This window comes from Podarcis vaucheri (assembly GCF_965113315.1).
Source record: "Podarcis vaucheri genome assembly, chromosome: 3".
Taxonomy (NCBI): domain Eukaryota; kingdom Metazoa; phylum Chordata; class Lepidosauria; order Squamata; family Lacertidae; genus Podarcis; species Podarcis vaucheri.
Window position 1 is genome coordinate 110,383,606 of NC_138761.1, and position 11,475 is coordinate 110,395,080.

At 40.0% G+C, this 11,475-nt stretch overlaps 1 protein-coding gene across 7 annotated transcripts in view; it reads right to left on the reverse strand.

Moving 5' to 3' along the window:
• The window catches only part of MACROD2 (mono-ADP ribosylhydrolase 2), a 1,043,571-nt gene extending 1,032,096 nt beyond the window's left edge, over nucleotides 1-11,475 (reverse strand). The window contains exons 1-2 of one of the 7 annotated variants that reach the window (XM_082215586.1): nucleotides 11,117-11,475; nucleotides 6,590-6,706 (exon numbers count right to left, since the gene is read on the reverse strand). In XM_082215586.1, the coding sequence (XP_082071712.1) occupies nucleotides 6,590-6,706; nucleotides 11,117-11,162 (163 nt within the window). In that variant the 5' untranslated portion in view covers nucleotides 11,163-11,475. Of the gene's footprint in view, nucleotides 1-6,589; nucleotides 6,707-9,940; nucleotides 10,270-11,116 lie in introns of those variants that run through there. The other 6 variants (XM_082215585.1, XM_082215587.1, XM_082215583.1 and 3 more) reach the window with 6 other exon arrangements.

Genomic DNA, 11,475 nt, shown 5'->3' on the forward strand with positions numbered 1-11,475 from the left:
AAAATGCTGCTATCAGCTTAGTGACTTATTTAATCTAGTCACTGTCCAGGATACAAACTATGGCAAGTTCTTAAAGAAATGGGAGTGCCTGATCACCTCATCTGTCTACTGAGAAATCTCTATGTGGGACAAGAAGCTACAGTTAGAACTGGATATGGAACAACTGATTGGTTCAAAATTGGGAAAGGAGTACAACAAGGCTGTATATTGTCTCCCTGCTTATTTAACTTATATGCAGAATTCATCATGCGAAAGGCTGGGCTGGATGAATCCCTAGCCAGAATTAAGATTGCCGGAAGAAATATCAGCAACCTCAGATATGCAGGTGACACAACATTGATGGCAGAAAGTGAGGAGGAATTAAAGAACCTTTTAATGAGGGTGAAAGAGGAGAGCGCAAAATATGGTTTGAAGCTCAACATCAAAAAAAGAAGATCATGGCCACTGGTCCCACCACCTCCTGGCAAATAGAATGGGAAAAAATGGAGGCAGTGAGAGATTTTACTTTCTTGGGCTCCATGATCACTGCAGATGGTGACAGCAGTCACGAAATTAAAAGATGCCTGCTTCTTGGGAGAAAAGCAATGACAAACCTAGACAGCATCTTAAAAAGCAGAGACATCACCTTGCCAACAAAGGTCCGCATAGTTAAAGCTATGATTTTCCCAGTAGTGATGTATAGAAGTGAGAGCTGGACCATAACAGTAGGCTGATCACCGAAGAATTGATGCTTTTGAATTATGGTGCTGGAGGAGACTCTTGAGAGTCCCATGGACTGCAAGAAGATCAAACCTATCCATTCTGAAGGAAATCAGCCCTGAGCGCTCACTGGAAGGACAGATCCTGAAGCTGAGACACCAATACTTTGGCCACCTCATGAGAAGAGAAGACTCCCTGGAAAAGACCCTGATGTTGGGAAAGAAAGCACAAGGAGAAGGGAACGACAGAGGACGTGATGGTTGGACAGTGTTCTCGAAGCTACCAGCATGAGTTTGACCAAACTGCGGGAGGCAGTGGAAAACAGGAGTGCTTGGCGTGCTCTGGTCCATGGGGTCACAAAGAGTCAGACACGACTAAACGACCAAACAACAACAAAAATCCAGGATACAAATCGGGCTAACTTTTAAAGTTTCTGGTTTTCTACATAGGATAACCTAACCAACTATGCTATCATCCCACTATTTACTAAAGATGCCACCTTCAGTAGATTTGCTTCAGTTCACAACAAGCAGGGTGTACCATATGGTCCCTAGAATATTGTTCTATTTTGATATTGAATAGATTCAATAAATACTAAAGCATATGACTCCAAAACTGTGTTCCATAGAGCAACTATACCACTATTTCTGCTTGAAAAACTTTTAAGTGAATGGGGAATTAGCCTCCGTTCACTTCCTTTTTGTTGTTGTTATTGTTGTTGTTGTTGTTTATTAAATTTGTATGCCCCACTCTTCATCCATAGGTCTCAGGGTGGTTCACAACATAAAAATACAATTTAAAAACCCAAAATAGATAATAAAAACAAAAACAAAACCCACAACAATAAGCCATCCCCCCATTTTAAGTCAATGTTTCCTCCAGTGAACTCCACACCCTCTGTAAGCGATCATGAACTAGCAAAGGCGATACCTAGATATTTACGGTAAACTGCTTAACTTGGGCAATCTGGTTCCCACTGATATTCTACCTACGTTGCCTGTCATTTATTCCAACCATTATGATATGTGTTTTACTATAACTGATAATTCAGATACGCAGTAGCTAGAAAAATCCCTTATAACCTTCCTCCAACCCATTTGCAAGGAGGACACAAGAGCTGTATTATCAGCAAACAGCAAGAGTAAAGCTCATCTGTTCCCAAATATACTGGATGAACTAGTAGCAATGTTGTTTATATATAAATTTAATCAGGGAGGCAGCAAGCAACCTTGTCAAACTCCCTTAAGAGTTGGAATGCTACTGGACAATCCTCCAGAGGATCCTCCTTTAACTTCTACCACATTTTATTTGTTGAGCCTTATAACTAAATAAAGCAATCAGTCTTTTATACCAGTTAAGGCAATTTCTTCCCACATACATTCCCTACCAACCAAACCAAAAGCAGCCTTTAAATCTTCAAATGAAAAATATAAGGAACATTTCTTTATCATGGTCATAATACTTATAAACACTTATAAACCAGTTGAAAAATTACAAAGCAGGGTTCAGTTTTTTAATTCCATTCTCAGAGCCCAGCTTGCTCCTGTTTATGTCGTCAGCTCAACTCTTTGCTATATTACTTTGCTTTATTAGGTGTGTGCCTAGTATGTCATTTTCCTTGGTGCCTAAGCAGATAACTCAGGGTAGCACTCAAAGAGTGTCATGGCAAGAATTATCCCTTGTTTGCCTTAGCATACTATGATGGGGGTTTGTTTCCATGTTCAAATATAAGCTTTTGAAGTAATCAAACCCAGCAGCCACGGTGACATTTTTACAATCGATACCAGCAATGAATATGTGGGAGAATATATTAAAAAAAATTAATATGCACTGTATTTTGAAACTGTTAAAGTGGGTGAAATTGTTAGGATGATATACCATCACCAACCAGTGCTACCTGTGGCTAGGCAATGCAGTCTCACAAGGGCTTGGATTTAAATCTATTAGTTCATGTCTGTCCATCCATCTTGACAGCAATTTAATAGAATCTTCACTCCAATCAGATTTACATGTGATCATGCACTGTATTCGTGGCCAGCAGTGCAGCATTTAGCCTAAGCATGTAATGCTCCAGCAAGTGTTCAGAGCAGGTGTTATTTCCATACCCCAGCAATTAAGATGATCTTCCTCCCCATTGCCTTTTGTTCTCCCGTTATTCACTTCATTTATACTCCAGTGTTACCTCAATTTGCATGTGTATAATTACACACACACTTTTCTATCACCTTTTTATGCAGCTGGAGTCAGTCTATAGAAAGCTGGAGTTAAAATAAGCTAGACTAAAATGCCAGACCCCTTTTTGTACTAAAGACTGCATCTGTTATTTATGCAGTATAGACCTAATTATTCTCCCTAAGTATCCAAACAATTATTGTGTAAATAGGTAGAACAAAAGAAACTGTTTTGCCCCAAAACTGTTCTTTTTTCATGACCAGCTAAAAAAGCAGACCATTTTTCTTAAGTGAAAGACTGGTGCACATGTCTTCTCATTAAACCATACTTGCAGCAGCTAATGCAGGCATAGGCAAACTCAGCCCTCCAGATGTTTTGGGACTACAACTCACATCATCCCTGACTACTGGTCCTGTTAGCTAGGGGTGATGGGAGTTGTAGTCCCAAAACATCTGGAGGGCCGAGTTTGCCTATGCCTGAGCTAATGTATTAAAGCAATGGTTCTCAAAAAAATTTCTCTGGGCCACATTTTCAGAATAAAAATTTGCTCATTCCACACCAAATTTTTTATTGCTAAGAAATGCATTGGAAAACAAAAAGAAACAACTCTGAGCAGTGTTTGATTTATAACATAGAACACGGCTACTTTATAATATGATCATGGGACATCCAAAAGGTATAGAACAATGTAGCTACATATTTTGCAAAAAATAATATTATTTTTTGATACTATCCTGAAACGTTGAAATATTTCTTTGATTGTCCTTGAATCTTCCTGCCATACTTGTCATCCTCTCCTGCCACACCAGTGTGGCACATCACACCTTTTGAGAACCACTGCATTAAATCATCAAAAAGAATAGAAGGGCTTGAAGGTGGCTTCAAATGCCACAATGACCAGCTGGGTCACCTAGTATCTAGACTTCATATCACCTGGTGCTACCTCCCATAGCTACTGTACCCTCAGTTTCTGTACACCTCTGCTCCTTTCATGTCTTCCAGCATGGCAGAACAGGGGCTTGGATTGCTCTGCCCGGTCAAATTATCACATTGTGCTTGTTGTATTAAAAGGTACTGCCTCAGTTTCATAAGACCAATATTTCATTTAAGTTTGTTTCTAGGGATGCAAAATAATTGAATAAAGGAATTTTAAAGTTTCAACTCAAAGTGGCGGTACATCTTTGTCCTGGCATGGAACTCTAGTTTTGGAGTTCCAGGCAACAGTTGTGCAAAACCAGTCTTGGCTACTCATTCATCAACACTGCCTCTAGTTTTCTCTTTATTAGAGCTTTACCTACAGAGACCCTTATGTTTAACCAAAGTGGGAGGATTGGCATTTTAGGCCCATGGAATCATGTTGTCAGTGTTTATATATTAATGCATGTTTGATATTTTAAAATGCAACTTTTAATATATATTTTTATTTTTCTGTTACAAAATTGTACACACATGAATCATAAAACATGACTGAGAAAAAATGGGTCATGGGGGTGTGTAAAATACCAAACGTATTATTTTACATAATAATGAGGTGATTACAGTAAATCATAGAACAAAAACCACTGGATCTGTCACTGAGCACCAGCCTACTTTGAAAGGGACACTGATGGTTCAGATATTAACATTAGACCAGCATTTAGTGTGATGAAAAAAGTAACTTGGGCTGGCTTCCCCCACTCAAATGCAGCTGTGAGTTCAGAAGCATTTGCTTCCATTTTAAATTGTTGAGAGGACACTGGAAGCTGGGGTTAAAAGCACTTTAATCTTTTAATAAGAAATCTGGCTCATATAGCTACATCAATGTGGTGGTTAGGAACTGCTTCAGTTATTCTATTTGAAGAAATTTTAAAATCACATCAGAATAAAATGCATAGCAGACACTAACTGAAACCCAACATTATGTGGCATCTTCACAAACTGTCCTGATGACACACTGTAATAAATGTGACAGCACCATGTAGAATCAAACATCAAGATCTCAAGAACCAAAGGAACACAACTGCCCTCCCTTTACACCAACTCTAGGAATAGAGCAGTCTCCAGCATTTGTGAAGCAGATTCAATTATATAGGTGACTAGATAAGGGAAGAAAAAAATTATTCCTTTGCATATAACTAAAATAGCTACATTCTGGCAAGTACTCATGAGTGACATCTGCTCTATAGTTCTTATTATTAACATGTCTGACTTGCAGTTAAATATGTAGACATTACTCACTAAAGTGACTTGCTGAAAGACATCAGAAGCAACCCTAAGAAAGCCATCTAATTCCATTATATACACCAGATACCCAGAAGCTACTGTCATATTTATTTGTAAAGGCACTTTGCAAACTGCTTTTTATCTTTTCTTGTGAGAGGTGATATATAAATACTCAAAATAAATATTCCACAATTAATACATAAAACTAAAGGCTATTTTCAGAAGTTGAATAGCTTTACATTCATTACACTTGTTCCTTGTATCTGCAATACACACAAGATGGACTACACCACTGACTTTAATTTGACTTCAGCTTGGAAGAGTACAGCTTGAAGATTTTAACATGCAATGATTCATTTAATTTTAACAATACCAAAATAGACTTCTACCCTTGCCTTGACCATTTCTAGTTTGGTCGTTTACTCCATTTTATTCTCTTCTCATTACAGAAGAAGAGCTCTGTTCAGAAGTTGAAGGATACTTTCTAGTTATAACCCAATATTTTAAAAACTGTACAAGAAAGTCTGCAGTCAAGAGGCAGCTTCAGGTTTGTTTCTCTTGAATAATTCCTCCATGCATCATGGCAACACATATTTGAAAAATGAAGGGATTTTTAAAAATTGTTTGATACTGCACAGTGAGTATGCTGTCCCACTGTGTGCACCTAAAGTTGCTCTTTGGATCCAAGCCACTGAAGACAAGCAGTAGGAAGTACCAAAGAGGTAGGCATGTCCCTGGAAAGAAATATGGTACAGAAATCAACAGAAGTACAGCTTCGACTAACAAACTAGTAACTCCAAAGAATATGAGGTGCAAAAGTTTTGATGGCATAATTAATCTACAGTTGTCCTTTATGTAACTTGATATGTGAAAATCTGAATTTGTTTTAACTGTTTCCAAACTTTTATATGTTTCACCTCAAGTTATTCTTCAGAACGGTATCAAGGTTATTCTTCAGTGTCAAGACAGTCTGAGTTCATGTTATCAAGCGAAAAAAGCTGGCTAAAGAAAGGATGGAATGAACTCTGGGAATTGGTGGTGTTGTTTTTAGTTGTGTCCAACTCTTTGTGACCCCATGGAGCAGAGCACGCCAGAATTGGTACCAATAGAATATATTTGTTTGCAAACATACGTCACATTTGCACAATGGGCCGGATCCAAACAAGTTTTATTTGTACATAGTTCCAATTTAAATAAATGGGACAACATTCAACTAATTTACCCATGAGACTAAGCTCAACTAATTTACCCAGCCAGATGAGCGGTATATAAATAATTAATTTATTATTATTATATAAGGAATTCTATGTGTAAACCTTAAAATGTAGTGAGTGAAGCACTCCTATAGGAATATGGCCAAAAACAGCACAATGCAGCAATCTGCAACATTGTTTAATGCAAATCCTCAGCCCTCAACCTCTACAACACAAGGAACCAAAACTACTCCAGCATGGAAAGCAAAATTATAGATGCCATGATTCATCTTCTAAAGCACAATTATTAGAAGCTAACCTACCATCACTTTGGGTCTTGCTTTTAATTTCTTCCATCCATGTTGGGATGTCTTTCAGAGGAACGTAATCTCGTATGTATTCTTTACGCCTCTCCTCTAGTGTCATCTTCAACAAACGCTCTGTTAAAAAAAGTTAGTATACATTACTAGTATTAAAGTTAATCCGTTTCTATTGAAGCAAGGTTCATGAATTATCCTACAAGTACCCACTTTTTCTTTCTACAGATGGAATAACATTTATCTTGGGGAATATATGAGATTTCAAGAGTGTGTTTTTATCTAAGTTTTATTGCATCTTATACCAGTTTCAGAATATAGGCAAACTGCACAAAAAGCAGTGATAAAATAGTTCAATTACACTCAGAAAGCATAATCCATCAACACCTTTATTTCTCAACAACCAAGCTTCCAATGAGTTCTTAATGCTGTGGCTGAATTTCATTTCAGGCTTCCTTTCTAGTGTTTCTGGGCTGTATCCAACTAAGCTATACTTCTTCACGGAAATCAACAAACTTGTTAGTCATGTCTATTTATTTCAATTGGTTTGCTTCAAGTATGAATTAGTTGGATACAACCTACAATAAATAAAAAAACAGACAAAACAAATGTGTGCCATTTCTTATGCAACTTGAAACAGCGCTTAAGAACTTGCTTTGGTTTTCATGGCTGCTTATTATTTAAAACTGAAGTGATCAAGGACTTCTATTAGGACTTATCACTTAATTTAAAATGCTATTGAAATATTAGTTTGACAGGCAATACATATGTACTAATAAACCCATACCATCAAAGACATTCAGTTCACATAAAACACTTAAGATATTTACTCAAGGCAAGAGCTAATTTAAGGCATTTGCACCATTATTGTTATAAATACATTGGTACCTTGGGTAAAGTACCGTATTTTTCGCTCTATAACACGCACCTGACCATAACACGCACGTAGTTTTTAGAGGAGGAAAATCCGTAGGCATGCCACCCGTATGCATTCCCTCCATAACACGCACAGACATTTCCCCTTACTTTTTAGGAGGAAAAAAGTGAGTGTTATGGTGCAAAAAATACGGTACTTAATTCGTTCCAGAGCTCCGTTCTTAACCTGAAGCCCCACTTTAGCTAATGAGGTCTCCTGCTGCCGCTGCGCCGCCAGAGAACGATTTCTGTTCTCATCCTGAAGCAAAGTTCTTAACCTGAGGTACTATTTCTAGGTTAGCGGAGTCTGTAACCTGAAGCGTATGTAATCCGAGGTACCACTGTACACTCCTATTTCCACATATATTATAATTTCTGAAGTAGGTCAAAGAAACTTGCTCTACTAAAATTTAGCATTGCTTCAAAACTACAGAATAAACCCACACCACACTCTAGTCAATCTGTAAGGAAAATATAACTGATATAGACTGAAAAAAAAGTGATCTACTCTTCTTGAAGTTTTTATTTGCATTAGCTAAACCATCAACCTTAAAATAAAAATGTTAAGGACCTTAAGTTATAACTTTTAGGTATAAATGTTTCTACCAATAGAAATAAGAATAAAGATTTCCACGATTATAAAAACAACCCTTTAGTGTTCGGCATTTCATGTTGGAAAATTAACAAAATCCTCTTGAACACAATGAGATTTCACATAGCTGCTCTTGAGAACGTGATGTGCAAAAGCAAACCTAAAAGCAATTAACTAGGAAGAAATATAGCAATCCACCATGAAGCTGGAGGCTCACAACTTTAGTAGAGTGAATCTAGTCTGATGTACAGTAGCTGTGGCAGATCTAGCAAGTGAATCAACAGAACAACAGGAGCTCTCAATACTGTGGCGCCCATCCAACAGTGATGAGAAGGAGGACAAATATTCTACATTTGCTCTGTCTTTAACTATTAGTGCACCCAGTCTTTCCTGATGCCCAAGAAGCTTGAGACACAATTACTGCCCCCTCAGTGGTGAGGATAATTACTTTTTTCACTATTGAAAAGTATATAGACCTGGAGAAGGAAGTTAAAGGAGTGCTGTGCTTTCCTACTTCCTCTTCCAGTTCCATGTGCTTTTCAGGGATCAGATTAATTCTATTAATGCAACTTCCACCCAGATCTCTTGGAAAAGTGAAGTCTGTGCATGAACACTTTCTCTTTCCATCTGCCTGGCGAAGGCTGGGATAGGAGGGAGAGTAGCGATCAGAGGGAATTATGCCCACAACACTCAGTTTAAAACTCAAATGTGGCCATGGGCCTAAAAAGCTTGGCAACACCTTTTTTTAATAATAGCAAATGACTTCTGATTTGCTTTTCTTTCATCTGACTATGAGAAAAGTCACATCTACTACCGGTAGTACTCCTACTAAATCTTATTTAATAACATATCTGCAAGAAATTCACAGCTCAGGACTGGACTGGCTACTGTAAATGCAAAATGAAGTTTCCATTGTTAAATCTAGGAAGAATTTTAACATGCACAGCCCTGTCCAATAGGTACAACTTTGTTTTAATTAGCATTATTACAATGAGTTTAAATATTATTTTAAGTTTTTTATATTATATTTAAGCCATTCATAAACAATGATCACAAAAATGTAGTGACATTTTCCACTGAACAGCTAATGTATTTGCTGATGAGAGAACTTTTATAAGTCTGTTAGTTAAAACACACACCATTAGAGAATAGCCCCTACACATACTAGCAATCATTTTGTCTCCTTTTGAATAGTTACATTTTAGTCAGCATAAATGCATAGGTCAAAAAAGAACAAAACAATTGTGTCCATCTGTGGCTTCTAAATTACAGGCCCACTGTTTTTAAGACTGGGGTACTGCAATCAGCCCATCAGAGAAAAGAGAGCACGTTTTGTGTTGTACTCTGACCAATGGAAGCTTGCTTGTCTAAGTTCAAAGATACTATGTTTTTGTTTACAGAAGCAGTTTTGGTCCAACAGAGATTAGCTTACAAACTTTCATTCTGTTAGTTTCAACAACCGACAAGTTATTTGAAATGAAACTTGTATATTTCTAAGTATTTCCTGCGCTAGGAGAGCCAGCTTTGGCTGTGCTGTCACTGCGTCGGCAGTATCCTGACAATGGTTTTTAACACAGAATAGGGAGAGATCGAAACACTTTGGAAACAGGAGCAGTTGTCATTAACTTTGCAGAGCACAGAAACTAAAGTTGTAAGGAGGCAGCAAAGAGGCACTCTACACTTTCATTTCCTGACACAAGTATGAGAGGGTTGGTGCATGAGGGAGGGGTCTATTTCAAAATTCACGTCCCAAAGGTTAGGTGCTTTGCACCGATGGCAATAAACGCCACCATGCCTTGCATTTCTTTGCAGTGACACGTGAATGACAGAAGACAGCAATCAATTTTTACCCTGCTTTTTCTTGCTCTGTGTTGCAGACATCGGCGTGAGACACAGGCGACCCAGCAGAAAGCAAGAACAGAGCAGAGGAGCGACCCAAACACAGAACCATGACAAGCTATAAACAGAACCACCCAGGGAAAGAAAGTAACACAGGCAGCCCGATGAAGAGGACAGATGCATCATCTGCTTTTTTCTTTAAAAAATGGGGATTTTCTTAAATGGATGCTGTTTGCAATCAATAGTTTTGTTGTTGTTGCTCTACCTTTGGAGAAGAAGGGCAAAGTCCAAAAAATAAAATGCAACTCCAGAACAGAGAACAAAGTCAAGAGTATAAGATACAGATAGGTAGCCGTGTTGGTCTGCCATAGTCAAAATAAAAAAAAATCCTTCCAGTAGCACCTTAAAGACCAACTAAGTTAGTTCTTGGTATGAGCTTTCGTGTGCATGTGTGTATCTGAAGAAGTGTGCATGCACACAAAAGCTCATACCAAGAACTAACTTAGTTGGTATTTAAGGTGCTACTGGAAGGAATTTTTTTATTAAGAGTATAAGAGAGAGAGAGGAAAGCGTAGCTATTATGATTTTTCCCTCCCCAGCAAAACAAAAAACCAGGCCATGCACAGGAGGCAGCCTAACTAATACAGAGCCCCTGACAAGGTCGTAGCACTTGGAAGGGACAAGATAAACCCCGAGGCGACCGTCTCCTCGTCACCTGCTCTGGCTCTCTCTCTTTCCCACCCCACCCCCCCACCAACCGCCCCCAACGTTCCCAACGGTAAAGCCAGCGCCTCTTTCATGCCCTCTCTTCCTCGGCTGTCCCTGGGAAAGAAACGCGTGACCCAATAAGAGAGGAAAAGTGAACTAAGGGTGGCAAGGGGGGGGGAGGGGAGCGGAGAGAGAGAAGAAGCGAAAACCACAACATTCAAAGGCAAGGCTGAGGGAATGAGCGAGAGGAGGAGGAGGAGGAGCCCCGCTGCCTCGCCAAGGTAAGCCTGAGGTAACAGGAAGGAGACCTTGTCCAGGAAAGAGGCGGCGCGCGGGGGGGGGGTTCTCTGGATCGCGCGCATCCTGGAGAAGGGGGGGGCAAAGCGAACTCTCCCCCCCTTTTAACCGTTTGCCTGAGGGGCGCGCTTTAATGGGCGCGGGTGGAGGGACGAGCGGGGTGGGGGGGGGGGTGTCAGTACCTTTCTCTTCCCTCCAGACCTTTTTCCGCTTGTTCCCGGGATACATGGTGCTGTGGCTGGCGGAGGCTTTGAGCTGCAGGTTCCCCAGGCTCACGGGCGACGGGGGAGGCGCGCCGACCCGGCTGCGGGGCTCGAGCGAGAGGGCACAGCTTGCTCCGCTGTGGCGGCGGCGGCGGCGTCTTCGGCGGTGATGCTCGTCGCCCTGCTGCTGCTGCTGCTGCTGCTGGGCACCTCCTCCTCCTCCGCTCGCCTCCTCCCTCCTCTTATCTCTCTCTCACACACACACACTCCCCTCACAGCGCTCGCCGACTGGGTCACGCCTCGCTCTAACCCGACAGACACCCCCGCAGCGTCCGCCT